The 18,315-nt window shown below is 40.8% G+C and overlaps 1 protein-coding gene across 2 annotated transcripts in view; it reads left to right on the plus strand.

Moving 5' to 3' along the window:
- The first annotated feature begins 1,971 nt into the window (after positions 1-1,971).
- The window catches only part of akt3b (v-akt murine thymoma viral oncogene homolog 3b), a 30,905-nt gene continuing 14,561 nt past the window's right edge, over positions 1,972-18,315 (plus strand). Inside the window, exons 1-4 of one of the 2 annotated variants that reach the window (XM_085164289.1) lie at positions 1,972-2,309; positions 9,815-10,281; positions 17,886-18,011; positions 18,093-18,204. In XM_085164289.1, coding sequence (XP_085020415.1) covers positions 10,236-10,281; positions 17,886-18,011; positions 18,093-18,204 — 284 coding nt within the window. In that variant the 5' untranslated portion in view covers positions 1,972-2,309; positions 9,815-10,235. The remainder of the gene's footprint in view (positions 2,310-9,814; positions 10,282-17,885; positions 18,012-18,092; positions 18,205-18,315) is intronic. The other variant, XM_085164288.1, reaches the window with a different exon arrangement.

Raw genomic sequence — 18,315 nt, forward strand, 5'->3', positions numbered from 1 at the left:
TGCACACAATAAATATTTTAATTTCAGTTAATAGTTTTATCACCAAGTGCGTTCTCACTGCTGATTATTATTTGTAAGGTGATGGCTGCAGTTCAGACTGAATCCATTTAAACATTAAAGCTTACTATCACACAGCCTAAGGAGATGCGTCAACTTGTCGCAGATCAAAAGTAAATTATTTTTATTGGTCGAACAGGTATCCTTGCTGTGTATTCTGTGTTTGGAGGTCCTTCCAGGAATGTTGATGCTATTTTCTGAAGATTTATTTAGTCAGTAGGTGATAATTTCATACCTGCTGATCTCTAATCTGGATCTTAACCTGCTCTGTAGCAGGTTTCAAAAATATTTAAAATATGCTCACAAATATGCTAATACAATAACAATAACAATCTTCATCATAATCACAATCATAATAATTGCATCAAGTGCTGAGATCTAACAATAAAATACTAAAAAAAAATCAACGTGTACAATGAATTTACATTTATTAATAAATCTCATTTTTGAACAATATCCTTAAACGACCTCATGGACGTTGTAGACCAGAGACTGAGACTGAATTGTTCTTTCAGACACCAATTGATTAATGCAAAGCACCAGCACCAGCAACAGGAGCATCACTCCCACAGCCAGACTGGGACCGGATCCTTAAACAAAGCAGCCATTGAGTGGAAGGCTGGGGAGGAAAAGAGGGGGGGTTGCTATACATTTTCTTAAAACACAACAAAACAAAACAAACAAACAAACAACAAAACATTATCGAAAATACATATTTTGTGTTGGGCAAAACATACACTTAAATATAAACACAAAGAAGACACTTATATCTGCTGTGAATCATAGGAAATGAATTATAACTGAACTGAATCTGGACACATACAAACCCTTCACACACACACACACACACACACACACACACACACACACACACACACACACACACACACACACACACACACACACACAGCGAGAGAGAGAGAGGGGAGAGAGAGAACAAAAGCCAGGGATCAACAAAAGCCTAGGATGCCATGAGGAGACAGATGCTGCATTCACGTGTTCTTCGTAAAGTCACGTTTACCACATACACATGTAGCCAACAAACAAACGTGGAAAGTCGCTAGGAGAGTGTCTCTTTCAAGTGCAAAAACAAAAATTGAAACACCTGGGTTTTCACAAGATAAAAATAAAGGGTAAAGATGACATAAAGCAGAAAAAGTTAGAATACTGAGAAGAATACACTACAAGTAATAGCTCAGTGGAAGTCCACAAACGTTTTTGTAACCACAACGTAATCCCCACGAATAGGATTCAAATCATTTTAGCGCCTTTATCCACGGTTTCATGACAAGGGTCCAGCAAAGAGATTCAATTACACCAAGAATGGCCCCTTTTTAGCCAATAGATGCCACTTACAACTTTAAGAAAACGTTTCATTTTCCGTTTTCTTATGAGTTTAATTCTAGAATTGGTTACTAAATGGATAGTGAGACTACATTTGTTGATAAATACTTTAAAATGTAAGTTTAGGACTTGAGTAAAAGCTTGTTTCTACCTGCATTTTAATATATATAAACTAGACAAGGCAGGTGGAATGTGGAAAAATATTGCACAAAAGCAGCATTTTGAGCTTTTAAATGAATCTGAACACATATACATATAAAGTACAGGAAGAAATTATTTGATGCCAAATAAATAATTACCTTTGAACCTCACATGTAATTTTTCTGCAGCTATTTGAATTAAGTAAATAAGCCAAGCTCCTGAAATATAATCTATGTTTTAAATTGCGTTTTGGTCCCCCACTTAAACAACATGTCATAAGCAGTATTGTCTGATTCAAGTTAAGTAATGTGGCTGTGACTAAATGACGAGTACCCCAAATTATTTGATTAGCTGCGACTTTTTTGTCATCGTTTTTTAGAAAGACCACATTTCCGACAGCCCTTGAAGCCAGCAGGAGTCCTCCCAGTCAGATCTGGCTGAACGTGACGAGCCGACTCGGAGCCGAGCGAGGTTTCCTGGCGGAGCTGCGGAGGGAGCAGGAGTTGAGCGGGTTTGTCTGTCTGTCTGTCTGTTCGTGTGTCTATCCGCCGCCGCAGTCGCTGTCTGCCTGGGATATAAAAACAAAACAATACACCCCCGAAAACTCATCTTTACGGCTTCAACGGTCTGGAGACGGCATCCACGGCTATGGACCCATCGATGTCCTCCTGTTATCCACACTGAGCGACGTTACTCCGTCGGATGCTCCAGTGCCCAGAGGAGAGGAGGAGGAGGAGGGGGTATCCCTATCATTTTTCGACTGCCAGGTGAAATAATTATATGATATAATGTGTGTGGGGTGGACGCTTGGATTGTTTGTGTGAAAAGGGTGATAAGGAGGGGGGAGTGGGAGTCGTTGTTTGGGGGGCACGGGCAGCGGGTTTGTCTCGAGCCTGGAGCGGAGGTTAGCACGCTAGCTAGCTGCAGTTAGCGGACTGCTGCTGCTTCGTCATTCGCCGGGCTGGGAAGGATGCGGCGCTGGGATGCTGCCGCTGCTGCAGCAGCAGGGAGGGGTGGGCCAGTAATGGTAACTGTACCGGCCGTCTGGCTTCGGCCCATCGTCCTTATGAACTACACCCCCAACCTCCCGTTTTCCCCCTCCCACCTCTCTTCGTTGCGCCCCCCGCCTTCATAAACCACAGACTCTCATTTCAGTTCAGGATGAACTAACAAAAATCGCAGATGATAGATACCGGAGTGGTTTCATCAGAGAAATAACACCACTTCCAACAGCTTGACTGCCGGACTGTCAGTTAGCCAGCTATGCTAGCCAGGCATTGAACTGGCTGACCGGCTAAGATTAGCACTAGCATCACCCCCCTCACCCTCCCCAGCTAGCATCCCTGGCTAACCCGCATCCTCCAGCCGAGCCATCACAGGCCAACCACACAACCACCTTCCCATCCTGCCGTCTCACACCAGCTATTTCATCGCCACTAACAGTTAGTAATCGGCATAAGAGCCGTTGCCAGACATTTATTCACGGCTCGCCCATTAAAATATAATGGAGCACGCCAAGCGGATGTTGTTATGTAACAGATAATGACACCACACGCCCTTGAAACAAAAGCTGTTGTTTCAGTATTTGTTTGTTTGTGTGTGTGATGCAGGGCACAATCATGAACAATAAATCACAGACAGGGGAGGGGGGGAGTGTTTGTCGCACCGAGGGCCGCAGCTCTGAGCCGGCTTCTGAAATATACAACCCCTGCTCCTGTCAGCCATTGTTTTTGTTGTCATTGGAGATCTCAGCATTTGTTTTCCAGCGCTGGATCTTCCCAGTGGTGCTTGTGTGAGCCATGCATTGAAGCAACATGACCAGTCGGTCATCAGAACACAACCAGTACCGTATGTTGTTTGAATGCTGAAATGTGAATGATTATTGTCAGTATAAGGCATGCGATTTTTACCCACAATGTGTTCGTTTTTTCATATGAAAGAGAAGCCACTGATGTGGGAATCGGGTTTTATTGTTAAATTACTTGTAAAATGATAGCAGAGGTGGACCTACTGGTCTCATCTCATGTTGGGTACTGGCATATAGGAAATTCAGTTACTTGTGAGACATTACAGTGACAAACCTTTATGAATCATCATCATCACTGCATCTGTAAAACTGATCAGGAAAACAATTATCTTTAAGGTCATTTGTCAGAGCATTCAGATAGCTCTATTTAGAGGCAGTTCAGTGTGATCTTCATAAGGAACAGGATTGCATTACAGAACCATTTAAAGCTAATTGTAGTCCCTCTGTTTATAGTCACTGGGGTGATATAATTTAGCATATAGATATCATTATCTTTCTGTGTTTAAAGTGGATAATTTGACAAATAAATTGATATAATAAGTTCTTACATTCTGCTAACCTGAATTGGATAAGTGGTTAAGAGCAATGGCTGGGTCTTATTAAGGCTTAAGCTGAGGGACAAGTTTTGGCTCCAAGGAGCTATATTACAGTTGCACACAGTTAGTTGCTCTAAACATGAGTTTATTTTTTAATTGTATGATTTTGCATTCATTTACAAAACATCATCATGGAGAATGTCTTTATATGCACCTGTGAAAGTAATTTCAGGTAATATGCTGAAATAGTTGTTGTAATGAAGCAGTGTTAAACTATACACGTGTTCAACATTTTAACATGCATACATCCATTATTTCACTTGATAGTGTTGGTTCTGTAAATGTAGTCTAAGTATCAGTTATGTAGAGATTGGGGCTCTGTAGGGGCCATCGGTTGCAGGACACCTTGTTCTTTTTGCTTGATGCATCTGGCTGGATGTTTGAGCTTTGAGTTTGAGCTGCAGCATGAATTTGAGATGATCAGATGCCTTCTTGATATCTTTACATGATGGAGAAGAATCTAAACACTTTAAATACCCAAACTTTTGCATAATAAAGTTATACTATTAAATGTCAAATATTTATCCCATACATGTTATTTCAGATCCTATGTTGCCTCTGAATGTGAGTCAAGGAGCTGATGCTGGTGGGGGTTTTTTTTTCATTGTGTTTTTGGTAGGGCTGCACAAACTGTTCAAAAATTCACAAGCATGCAGAAAAAACTCCCAATAGCTGAAGCTGCTAAGGATTTTAAAGTTCCCTTTCTGATCTATGGGAAAAGGACAATTTGTTTTAACTGCTCTTTTTAAAAATATGTTTAAATTTAGAATTGGGGCGGGGGGAGATAACTTTGGAAAATACTGCCGTGCATTTAGATATATAAACATCAATCAACAGGGCCAATATTTGCCAATAGAGATATTCAACTAAAACTATATATTGTAACTAGGGCTGTTCGATATAACGATATATATCGGGTGACGATATAAAAACATCTATCGTTTCATTTTACGCTATTGTTTGTTTTGTAGTGTGGCAAAATATAATGTTTACGGCAATATTTTTTCATCGTTTTGATGGTCACTGTAGTGGTTATATTCATTTGTTAAAGTTCTTTCTTTCTCTTATATTTAATATGACCACACTATGAACGGACAAGCAACTGTTTTTATGCGTTGTCGTTAGCAACCATGACGGTAAAACAATGGCGTGGCTCCGCCGTCTGTTTATTTGTTTTGCATATTAACCTTTCACAATAAAGCTCAAGATCCTGTTGAGACTTTTCAAAATAAACTAAATCCCGTGAAAGAGTATGCAGTGTTTACGGATGAGAAGCAAAAAAGAGGCGTTAGGTGCTAAAAAATAAACCTTAGACTCAAACGTTAGAACAGGCTTTTCCCTGCAGCACGCCGTGTAATAAATACTCACAAAGAAAACGGCGGCTGTTACAACTTATGTCTAAAAATGTATCGTTTCATGCATCGGCTAAAAGTCATAACTCCAGGTACACGACGCCCAGCTGAAAACACTTCATGCAAGTTGAGCTGCCCGAGATTCACAGAATTTACAAAAAATTTTACATTTTTGTGATTTATATCGTTATCGGGATGATAGATGTCTTATATCGGGATATGAGGTTTTGGTCATATCGCACAGCCCTAATTGTAACTAGGGATGCCACGATTAGTCGACTAGTCACAATTACTTCGACAAATAATTTTATAGTCTTAGCGACGTTTGAAGCTTTGTAAGATCCCAAAAGATGCAGGAAGAAGTAGTAGGATTTAAGAGTGTAATAACGGACTGAAACAGAAGATGGCAGCACTGCATGTACAAAGATGCCAGCTGCCGTTAAACCCCGAAGAAGAAGTAGCTCTGTCCCACAATTCATAGCGCGGCCCTGCTCAGTTTCCAACGATGGTGGCAGCTAGTTAGTTTTAATATTACTCTTATTATTCTTTTTGGGTCACAAAATAAACGTTTAACATATCTTCAGGCGAGAATGTAGCTGTGTAAACCTCAAATATCTGCTCAGTTTATCAAGACACCACATATTTTCAAAAACGCTCCGACGTTTTCGATAGCTCGATAGCTAGCCGGGGTTCAAGGCTCACTAGAGCCGGTGAGAACACCGGACTCCCGGCAAATCGTTTTCAAACCCACTGCCGTCTTTCGCAGCATCATCAGTATCATGTTTAACCTGAAAGGTATCATGTTAAACATGATATATATAAGTCACTTAGATAACTTAAAAATGTTATTGTTTGGCTTTTTTCTGTATTTTATTTGTTCCTGAGTAAATCGGTTTGGCTGAGATTAAAGTTATAGTTTTTACACAGCTGAATAAACGTCAAGCAGACAACTGATTATCAGAAGTGTGAGATGCTCGAGAATATACTCCAGTGTCCTGTTATATTTTAGATGGCAAGGAGCAGACGACTGAGTTTATTAAACCCCACCAAAACAATCTGCAAATTTCATTAAAATTTAATAAATTATCATCTTGTCTTTATTGTTAGTTAGCACATACCTTAAACACTTAAAGCTGTAAGCTAATGATAGTTATATAAGAGCAGATGCATGCTGGTGCAATAAGCTGTACGTTTTACGTCCAATGGATGATGATCTGATTAGTCGACTAATCGCAAAAATAATAGGTGACTAGTTGACTATCAGAATAATCATTTGTGGCAGCCCTAATTGTAACAAAAAGAACTGTCAGTTACACATCCATGGATCTGTTGCTGCTCAGTGTTATTTCTAAAAGTCTCAGAAAATCTACCAGAACTACTGTCTAAAATGTCTAGTTAAAATCTTCCACAGGTGTTAAGTTGGTTTGAAATCGGGTGGATTAAGTAACTGTACTTACAGCTGTCCACATTTCATTTTGATTCAAAATCATATTTAGATGGCGGCCTGCATGTAACATTTTTAGGGAAGACTAGCAAGTTGTCCTCGTCATCCTCAAGCTCTGCTTCTGTTATGGAAGCTGTGTCAGCAGGATTGAGGAGATCCTCAAACTATTCCTTCAATTGCCCAACTAAATTCTCAGTTGAAGCCAGCAGGACCATTTCCTCACTGTATAAAGCACCATGAGAGCATGGCTTTCCCCTCCTAAGTTGTATAATGGTTCAACAGAATTGTTTGGAGGCCAATCAAATGTTTTGCTCCATGGCCTCACCAACCTTTTCCCACAGCTGAGTTTTTGCTTTTGTCACTGCCAGAGTTTCAGTCCACTTTGCCTTTTGGTACTTGCCAGGTATCTCAGGAAATATACGATCTAACAAAGTCCTATGGGACGTCTTCTTTAATTCAACAGTTCCTTTCACATTTGGTGTCTGCTATCTACTTAGGAGGTTGCCACGATGACAGGCATAAGCTACCTCGCAGCCCCAGCTCTGTACAGACACCTCAACAATGGAGGTCTATTAAGAGTCAACCAAACTCGCTCATGGTTCTTCCCCAGCTGAAAGCTGTTGTTCCATGTCTCAACATCTAGTTTCAAAAGGCAGAAATCAGACTGTTAGGGCCTTCACCTATAACTGCACCCTGACTTGCATAGCACTGGACCTGCTCTTTGTCACTGTGCATAATTTTTTATGAACAGAATAATTTGGTGGAGCCAAGTGGCAGAAGATCTTCACTTTGATGGCCTCAAAATCTTATCACTGCTTTTTGGAGTAGTTTAAGTAACTTGGTGTCTTGTTCATAGGTAGGGGAAGTGTTTGATTGATGAATGGATTGGTACTGCTTCTGCAGTAATGGAGACACTCATTGTGGAAAACTGAGAGCTGAGCATTAAAGCAAAGCTGTCAATTTACCAGTTGGTCTGCATCCCCATCATCAGCTGTGGTGGCAAGCTTGGGTAGTGACCAAAAGAATGAGATTGAGGATATAGACAGCTGAAAGTTTCCTCTTCCTTAAGCCCTTTTTCCGTTGCTGCCTACTTGAATTGGCACAAAGCAACTCGAGGCGGCATAACTTGTTTTCCATTACAATCGAGTACCACTTAATGTGCATGGTGTTGTTATAGCAACATGGTTGAACATCCCGTGTCGTCATTTGTATGTGACATGAACAAAGGTGGATGTCAAGGCGATGTTATACCTGCTGCTCGGTCTGTGGCTTTTTGTCAGGCTCAGCACCACGGTGTTGTTTCTGTGTGGGCATTTCCCTTGTTGCCAGGTACCAGGTTCTGTCATCTGATGGAAAACCCTAAAAACCGTGTCGAGCTGTACCGAGCTGACCCGAGTAGGTACTAATGGAAAAGGGCTATTAGAGATTGGGTGAGGAATTCAGTTAATTAAGGTCTCAGAATAGAGATGCTACTCCTCCACATCGAAAGGAACCAGTCGTCTGACTAGGGTGCCTCCTTGGTGCCTCTTAGGTAATGTATTCCAGACATGCCCCACGAGAAGACCCCCTGGCTGATTTGGAAACCTCCGGAAGAACTGGAGTAGGCGGCTGGGGTAAGGCAGATCTGGGCTTCTGCTTGGACTGGTGCCCCTGCAGCCCAGCTGCAGACGAATTGCAGTGGATGGATGGACTATTTAATCCCCAGAGAGAAATAGTCTCTTTAGCCGCAGCTAACTGGATCTGATTTATTTTGACATGATATGCAAACTCCCAACTCCTTTTCTAGTTAAACTGGAAAAACTATTTCACTGTATTTAAATTTTATATAGAAACAGTTTTATCCAATTGTTTAGCTCTTCTATGAAATAATGTAACAGCTGTTGTGGTATTGTACATTTTCACACTCAAGACTAAAAATTGATTTTGGGAAATCAATGAATTAAAGTAAATGGTAGCCGCTGCCTTTTTGTTGTTGTTAACTTGACATAAGTTTGACAGAATGCAGATTGTTCTAGAAACAGAAACATATGTCCCATTGTTCTCAGTTAACTTGTCATATTTACTGTAAGTCTTATTTACATAAACAAGCAACATTTTCACAACTGTGAAGTCCTACCTAAGAACAGAGAAGCCTGTTGGTGTAGTCAGAGAAGGTTATGAGGGGTAGGATGGAAAAATGTGAGGATGGATGAAAAAGGTGAGAGAAGAGAAATAGAAATAGGAAAAAGAATCAAAGTAGGGGCTGGTGAAGAAGAAGGGGGCGACAGGAGTTGAAAAAGTGAGGCAAAAGAATTAGAATGAATGAGGGAATGAATGATGGAGGAAAGCAGGAGTAAGAACTGGGGAGGGAGGGAAGGAAGGAAACGGGTGAGACTGGGAGGTCCTGGAATTCTGTGTGGAAGGAGGAAAAGTCAGCCAAGGGAGAGATGGATGGGGAAACTGAAGGAAGAGAAAAAACTAGTATACCTAGTCAAGAAATGATGAAGAGGGGGACAGAGTGGGGAGGGGACAAGAGAGGAAGAAAATGAGTTTGTGAGGAAGAGAAGGAACATGACGAGAAAGGACTAAAGGAAGTAAAAGAAAATGAGAATCATCAGGAAGTTGATAGCAGATAAATGATAGATGACTTGATGCATGCTCAATCATCCAGGCAAGCAAATCCTGAAAGGTTGATTCTGCTCATCTGGACGTAGCATTTTTCCCACTGAAAACGTTACGCCCAGATGAACAGAATCAACCTTAAATGGTAGTTGGCATAGAAAATGGGAGAGGAGAGAATGAGATACGTGAATTTCCTTCACTTAAAGGTGAGTGAAGATGCAGGAAAGAGAAGATGAAAAAATAACAGAGCTGGGAACCAGAGACATGAAAGAAATAGCAAATTGTCTGGCAAGGGATGTAACAAAGGAAACAAGGAAAAGGTTGGAAGGAGTTAAGGAGGCAGGAAGCGTGCTAAGGTTCTGAACAATGAGTGGTTGCCTGCTGTGTTTGCTGTGAGAAGGAAACTATCCACTGACCTGCTGTGGGTTTTTTTTCTCAGTTTTCTCCTTTCTCTGTCGTTGTTTCCTTCCAGGCTGACTCACTACTGGACCGCCTGAAAACTGAAGAACTCTGAGAGAACAAGAGAGTGAAGGGAACACTGTAAAAGAGGGAGTGAGAAGAAAGGAAGGAAGGAGGGAGGGAAAGAGGGAGCAAGAAAAGTAAAGACGGTGAGGAACACTAGACGGGAAGAGAGGCAGCAGGAGAAAGTCAGGTTGGGTCAGAAGGGCAAGAGGAGGAAAGAGTAAGTGATAGTGGACAAGAGAAGTATAAATATTCATCTATTAGGCAGTGAGGGGAAGAATTTAAAGTCTGATGAGAATAAGTCAAGCGGTCAGACGGACAGCTGACTGAGCTTCAGACAAACCCACTGTCCTGCTAACCCTCCAACAACTGTCCCTTCACGGTCACCATACTGGGAGAGCTGGGAGAACTGGTCACGAGGAGAAGCCACCATGAGCGACCAGAACGTCGTCAAGGAAGGCTGGGTCCAGAAAAGAGGCAAGTTTTCCTTCTTTTTCTATTAGGAATTCTAAACTCTGGTCTTTAAAAACACATCTGGCAACCTTGTAGCTTTGAGCATTCCAAATAGAGCTGCAATGAATAGAATGGTGATTTGATAATGGATTCGATTTTCAAGAAAAAACGTAGTATTTATTTGTTATGCTTATCCTACATTGCAGTAAATTGAAGAAATAATTGGCAGGTTAATCAATGCTAAATTGTAGACCTAGTGAAGAATTAGACCTGCAGTGTAACCAGAGCCTGATGTGTTATTCCTCTGTCGTGTCCCACAGAGTTACACTGCTGTCCAAAGTTGTCATTCCCATATACACTAAACTCTGTTAGAGCACCAAATGTGGATTAATCTTAAAAATAGAACTGCAAGGTTTATTAATTTTTTGCAGACAAAGTCATGGTGTGAATGTGTTTGAGTTTTCAGCAAAAAAGTGGTTAGAAACCCACCTGCACAGGAGTTAAACACAATTAATATAATGCTGCTGTACTGTTAATGCATGTGCACCTCTGTGCAAGGAGGAAAGATGAAGGAGATGGAGAGACACGTGGGATTGTTTTGAAGGGAAAGCAGTCGGTATGCTCTTAAATTCTAGCAGAAGAGCAGAAAATCATATTGATTACTGTTTATATACAGTGATTAATAGTTTAGCCTACCCCGATTTGTTAACATAAGTGGATGGACATCAGTTGTACAAGTGAAATACTATTAATTTAATTAGTTTCTTAACATTTGCCTGGTTCAGTAATCTCTTTTCTAGCTTTTTAATTGTTTGTTCATGCTTGTTTAAATACAATCAAGGGAAATAGCAGTCTAATATACATCGGAAAAAGTAATGTTTGAAGTTTATCTTAAAACAAAAAAATCAAAGTCATGGTGGATGGACTGAGAGGGAGTCATGTTAGACTCAAGAGGCTCCAAGGCTTGTAATACATTTGTAAAACAGTCGTATCCAGTTATTGGCCCAAACTTTGCCTTTTCTCTTTTAGTTACACCTGGGATGCTGATGCGTTGCTAATTTTATTAGAGACCAACTGTTTTTTTTAAGTTAGTTGTTATTCTGTTATGACCAATATACGTTTGAAGTGATACTGAAAAAACTTATAATTAACTGTATTTCACTTCAACAAAGTGCAATCTTTGAGCAGTTCTGCAAAACTGGGAAAATGCAATCATTTATGTCAGGGGTGTCAAACTCTAGGCCTCGAGGGCCGGTGTCCTGCAGGTTTTAGATCTCACCCTGGGTCAACACACCTGAAACAAATGATTAGTTCATTACCAGGCCTCTGGAGAACTTCAAGACATGTTGAGGAGGTCATTTAGTGATTTGAATCAGCTGTGTTGGATCAAGGACACATCTAAAACCTGCAGGACACCGGCCCTCGAGGCCTGGAGTTCGACACCTGTGATTTATGTCATCATAGAAATAGATCATGAGGGCTGTGGGATATGACCAAAATCTCATATCCTGTTATGCGATGTTTCTCATCACGATAACGATATATATCACAAAATAGCGCTTTTTCTGTAAATTCTGTGAATCTCGGGCAGTTCGACTTGTGTGAAGTGTTTCCAGCTGGGCGTTATGTACCTGGAGTTGCGTGTTTTGACCGATGCGTGAAACTTTTTATTGCATGGGGTGCTGCGGGGAAAACCCTGTTCTAACGTTTGAGTCTAAGGTTTATTTTGAGCGCCTGATGGCTCTTTTTTGCTCCTCATCTCTCCATTCACATGATTCTTGTGTAGGTGGTAGAAGAGATTTGTCGTGTTTGAGTCCGTGGTGGGGACCGGTTTGAGGCATAATTTGCATAGTACAGTTTTCTGGTCCCTGTCGGACGTTTCATAACCAAACCATGTCCATGCTACAGAAGTAGCCCCTTGTTTAGGAATAAGGTCCTCCATTTGTTTTGACTGGTCTTTCTGTTTGGAGCTACCTGGTTCTGGCTCGTCTTCACTGGCCACGGTGGTGTTCTTTGTGCCCTGATGAAAAAATATTGCCGTAAACTGTGTATTTTGCGACACCACGAAACAAACAATAGCGTATAATTTAAAACTATAGATGTTCTCATTTTGTCGTCCGATATATATCTTCATAGGGGCGATCGTGGCTCAAGAGTTGGGCGTTCGTCTTGTAATCGGAAGGTTGCCGGTTCGAGCCCCGGCTCCGACAGTCTCGGTCGTTGTGTCCTTGGGCAAGACACTTCACCTGTTGCCTACTGGTGGTGGTCAGAAGGCCCGGTGGCGCCAGTGTCTGGCAGCCTCGCCTCTGTCAGGGTGGCTGTGGCTACAATGTAGCTTGCCATCACCAGTGTGTAAATGTGTGTGTGAATGGGTGGATGACTGTGTATAGTGTAAAGCGCTTTGGGGTCCTTAGGACCAAGTAAAGCGCTATACAAATACAAACCATTTACCATTTACCATTCATATCGCACATATCACACCTGTAGTGAAAAGGACTAGGATGTCTATAAGAAATATTATTACTTTCCTAACCTGCTTACTTGAATTACTCCACTCAAATGGTATTCTCTGCATTCATAAATTATTAGATTAGTTGAGTGTAACTAACTTGTAGTGGTGTTTGGATCTGCAGCCTTGTTGCAAGATAAGGTTCATGTTGTCTGTGCAGAATGAGGCTTTATGCCTTTTTTTTTTTGTAATTGAAGTCTTTATTTGTTTTTAACATTTAACCACATGAAAACATAAACAAAACAACAAACAAAACAACAACAGAAAAGAAAAAAGAAAAGACAGCTTCCAATCCCATGGTTAATTCACCTTTGTATTTTGGTTCTATTTTCAATACTTACTAACACCCGCAAAAAAAGGACAATAAAATCTTAAGTTATTCCATTACTGAGTGCCTAAACAAACATACAACGCAGCAAGCATAAAATTTAACTAAAGATAATTGCCCTGACCAAATAAATTCCAACCATCTCAGCCAAAAACACGTCCCCATGATTTGTCAAAACCCTCCCTATCATCATTAATCCTAGCCAAGAATTTTTCATACGACACCATTTTCAGCATATTTTCCTTCCACCTATTATATTCTGGAGGAGATGGTTCCTTCCATACACTGAGAATAACTCGAGCCGCTGCAATCACCCCCACCTTTATAACCACAAAGTCATACTTTGAAACCCCAGGTAACACCGACCGATCCCCTAATAAGCACAGTCTTGGTGACAAGGGTATTACCAAACCAATCCACCTTCCTATTTTGTCCAATACTTTTTGCCAAAAGGGATAAACTTTCCCACATTCCCAAATAGCATGCATAAATGTCCCTGGATCTGAACTACATTTCCAGCATATATTACTGGGACTGATTCCCATTCTGTAAAGTTTGGATGGAGTAAAGTACCATCTGTGTATTAATTTATACTGAGTAAATTTACCCCTGGCCTCTCTTATATATTTATCAGAGAATGACAAAATTCTACACCATTCTTCTTTAGAAATTGCACAACTCAAATCTCTCTGCCATATAATCCTCAAGTTTTCACATATCTCTTTTTTTGGATTGTTAAACAGTTTGTAGAAAACAGCTGCTCTATGTGCTGTACTGGACAATTCTAAAAACTCCACCACCATATTTGAGCTTTGAGTAAATTTTCCTTTGGTAATACAATCCCTTATTTGTAAATATTTCCAAAAATTATTTTCTCTTATCAAACCATATTTTTGGGTTATTTCAGCAAATGACATAAACACTCCCCCTGAGTAAAGATCACTTATCCTGTGTATGCCTTTGACAAGCCATTCCTTCCAGAACACTGTTTTTCGCCCAATCTGTACAGCGGTGTTGTTCCATAGCGAGGTATAAGGTTGTCTTAAATGAGATGCTCCACACACCTTGTGCACCTCTACCCAGACAGCTTTAGAATACCAGAGCACTGGGTTATTATGAAAGTCTTGTCCAGCCGAGCCCTGTGAGAGAACATCCAAGGGTGTAAAAGGGCTCACTAGTTCCTGTTCGATCTTCATCCAGCTCAGCTCAGAGTCCAAACCTGTCCAGTGCTTGGCCAGTCTTGACATTTCAAAAGCTAAATTATACAACTTCACATTTGGGAGGGCCATTCCCCCAATGTCTTTAGAGGCCCACATTTTCTTTATATTCACTCTTGGCTTCTTGTTATTCCACAAAAAATCTTTAATTAACTTTTCAAATTGACTAAATATGTGTAAAGGAATTCTTACAGGTAACATCATGGAAACATAATTGAACTGTGGGGCCACCATAATTTTAATCACATTAATTTTACCCCATAGTGTAAGATTCAATTTACCCCATTTCTCCAGATTTGTTTTTATCTTTAGGAGGAGAGGTTCCATATTTGAAAGCATAATATCCTAGGCTTTATGCCTTTTTAATCTGACTCAGCCTACCTATGACTAGCACAGTGAACTGACTGTTGTAGAGTGTTAGAGCTGCACTGTTTCACGGGGCTCTCATCTGTCTTACTTTTCACATTATTTGTTAAGAACTTTCTTTCACAGAAGCGAGAGGGGAATGGAGGGTGCTGCTGTCTGTGGTGGGTAGCGCAAGGTAGAGGTAGAGTAAGATCTTAGAACCAACAGCAACTGTTGTTGCACTTGAAAAAAGTCCTAATTGTCTCGTTGAGTAGTTGCTCACTTTGCTTCTGGCTGTTTTACTTAGTAAACGTATAAACTAATGATTATTATTATTAATTTATTTTTAAGATCAGTTCACTGCTAAGAGGGCTTAAAAAGACACCGCTTGTGCTTTTCAACACACCGGCTTCAGTCATAACAGATTTGTTTTTATCCAGCTATGTGTGGACATGGCCTGAGCCGCCATGCCAGTTTGAAGCACAGAACCTCCAAACAATGGTTGTTTACCTGCCAGACATTGAGCAGTGAAGGCAAGCTTTGCAGGGCTGCAGCCCAGTCTGAACTGCACTTTGCTGGTGTGTTTTATTTCCCACACTGGTTTTTGTGTTTGTGTAAGTGTGTGTGTGTGTGTGTTTGTGTTTGCTGAAGGTGGGTTTGTCTGGTATGAGCTCAGGGCTTTTGGCTGGCTGGCAGGCAGGCAGGGGGAAGTTTCTCAGTGGCACTATGAGCATACAGAGGATGACCTAACACTCTGGTTCCTTCCTATCTGGCCCCCACAAGTCCCTGAATTGTTTATTGCGCCTCTGTGTGTTCTTATAATTCAGCCTTAATGTCCGTCTCAGGGACGCTGTCCTCACAAGCTCTCTGTGTTGTTTCAACATCAAAACTCAAGAGTTCACATTAAGTTCAGGAAAGTTTGGACACAGTTTCCACATTACATATTAGTGGGCGTGGGGAACACACATTTTTACATATAGCTGGTTTAAAACAAAGCAGAGGAAGTACAGTTTTGCACTATAGCTAGTTTTCACAGAATGAAAGTAAAATGTTTCACATATCAGTTAAATTTTTTAATCTAATTTGACAGATGTTAAAAGGGATCTGTTATCCTCTCCTTCATTTTTTCATATCTGCTGCTATAAAGGTAGAAGTTTATATTAAACATGGCCGAAGATTAAAAAAAAAGACTTTAGTGTCTCTACAATGTATCCCTGTGAGCCAAAGACTTGGGCTTCAGGCTGTGTGTGTGTGTTTTTGTTTGTTTGTTTGTTTGTTTGTTTTTTTGGGGGGGGGGTCTACTTTTGGATTCAGTGATGTCACATTGCTCTGACTGTTGGCACAGAGGTCCCACCAACCTGTTGTTTAAACTTTTAAACCTTTTTGTTAATCAGAAGGAAGGGGGCTTACAGATAGGGTGACCTTAAAACAAGAGAACCTTAAATAGCTTGTTTAAAGAGGATGGACTAAAGAAGTTGTAAATGAGTTGGAAGTTCCCTCTCCTGGGAGTAAGGAAGAGGGAGGCCAAGCAAGACCAGCTGAAGCTGCAAGTTGTTTAATGTGATCAGGTATAGATTTAAACTGTAACTTAATGGGAAATCATTCAGATTGAAAGGTCAAGTAGGGCAGGACCAGACATAGTACACATTTTGAAGAGATTTATATGAGTAATGGCTCAACTGATATAAAAAATGTAGTTCTACTGTTCCACTGTACAAATATCTGGACATACAGCACATTTCTGTTAAGCAAAGATGTGGACTGTTGAGACAAAAAATACATTCAAAAAACTTTCTCCAGCTTTAAAGGTGCAGTATGTAAAATCTCACCAATGGATGTCAGACTGATGACAACAATCTGTTTTCCCTCCCAATTCAAGTGCACAATCCTAGCTATGCTGGCCACTCTAGGACAAAGAGCTGTTCTTGCCACCGTTCACCTGTAATGAATGTAGGCTGTCAGTCTACGGTTTACCTCAGCTGACAATATGCTGCATCACCATGTTTGTTTACTCTGAATGAGGCTGTAAAACGTTCAGATATCAATTCATGATTCAGTGAAGCTCGCGTGTTTACATTAGCTGGCATAATGTTAGCCTATAACTAGCTGTTAATGTTTAGCAAGCTAATTGTCAGCTGCTTAGAGCCAGGAGGGTTCCCCGTTTAATCTGCTGACAATAAGTAATTGCGACAATGTTGAGTTTTTTTGGTCTAATAAATGACCCTAAAATGGCTTACTTTACCCTTAAAGTAGAGCTGCTGTCAGCGGCAGTTGTCTCACTGACAGACAGTAGACACTGTCTCATGCCGAAGCCTTTATCCTTCTCATAAGACTGTTGTTGTTTTTTTCTGAAGCCTTGTGAGTCATCACATGTCATAGTTTCTTCAGGGTTTGACTTGTTTGATAGACCGTAAAGCGGTTCAGATGTTAATCATTGATATCACAGTTCTTTGTTAACTCTGGTGCTAGTATGACTCTCTAATTTATCAAGATATCCCGTATTTGTATAGCGCTTTACACATCCAGTCATCCACCCATTCACACACTGGTGATGGCAGCTACATTGTAGCCACAGCCACCCTGGGGCGCACTGACAGAGGCAAGGCTGCCGGACACTGGCACCACCGGGCCCTCTGACCCTGTAGGCAACGGGTAAAGTGTCTTGCCCAAGGACACAACGACCGAGATTGTTCAAGCCGGGGCTCGAATTACAAGGCGAACTCCCAACTCTTGAGCCACGATCGCCCCATGTACCCAAGTAACATGGATATAGCACAGCATAATTACAGCATTTGTTGTAATTATGTCACAAATTGATGACTCCGAATAGCAGGGAAGCAACACATAAATTGTTATATGGAGTTTGGGGGTGAAGCTAAAATGAGAGTAAAACAAAAAATTACACAAAATAACAATTACTAGGTTTTAAAGTGATGACTCGTTTGTGACTTTGCAGACGTTTTTAATCCTAGTTGAAAGAGTAATCTCTGGATCTTTCTGAACTTGAACAGCATTCCCCAGCAATCATTAGTTGAGTGTGAGGTCTTCATGATGAAAACACCAGTAAATAAAAGTCCAAAGTGGTCTCAGTGGTAATGTGTGGATTAGGAGCTGGCACTGGTACTTAATTCTATTTTATAGAACAGACTTATGAAAAGTTTAAAAAGACGTGATAGTACCAGGGTATGAACTGTTGGTGCCATTTTTATCTTTTATTCCCTACCTGCAGGAGAGTACATCAAGAATTGGCGACCACGCTACTTTCTGCTGAAGACAGACGGCTCTTTCATCGGCTACAAAGACAAACCACAAGACTCTGACTTGGCCTACCCACTCAACAACTTCTCTGTAGCAAGTAAGCCACGAGTGGATCATCGCACGTTTCAAACATCACAAACTTTGTACGACTCAACACATCTCTCTGTGTGACTGTCAGAATGCCAGCTGATGAAGACGGAGCGGCCAAAGCCAAACACCTTTATCATCCGCTGTCTGCAGTGGACGACAGTCATCGAAAGAACTTTTCATGTTGACACTCCTGATGAGAGGTGAGCTGTTGTCTTACAAATTCCTATATTTCACTATTACAGCAGCCTTGGATAATGAAGAAGATCCTTCTAAAAAAAGAAAGGTATACATCTTAAGGAAAAGGAGAAAAA

This window comes from Neolamprologus multifasciatus, chromosome 6, assembly GCF_963576455.1.
Source record: "Neolamprologus multifasciatus chromosome 6, fNeoMul1.2, whole genome shotgun sequence".
NCBI classification, from domain to species: Eukaryota; Metazoa; Chordata; class Actinopteri; order Cichliformes; family Cichlidae; genus Neolamprologus; species Neolamprologus multifasciatus.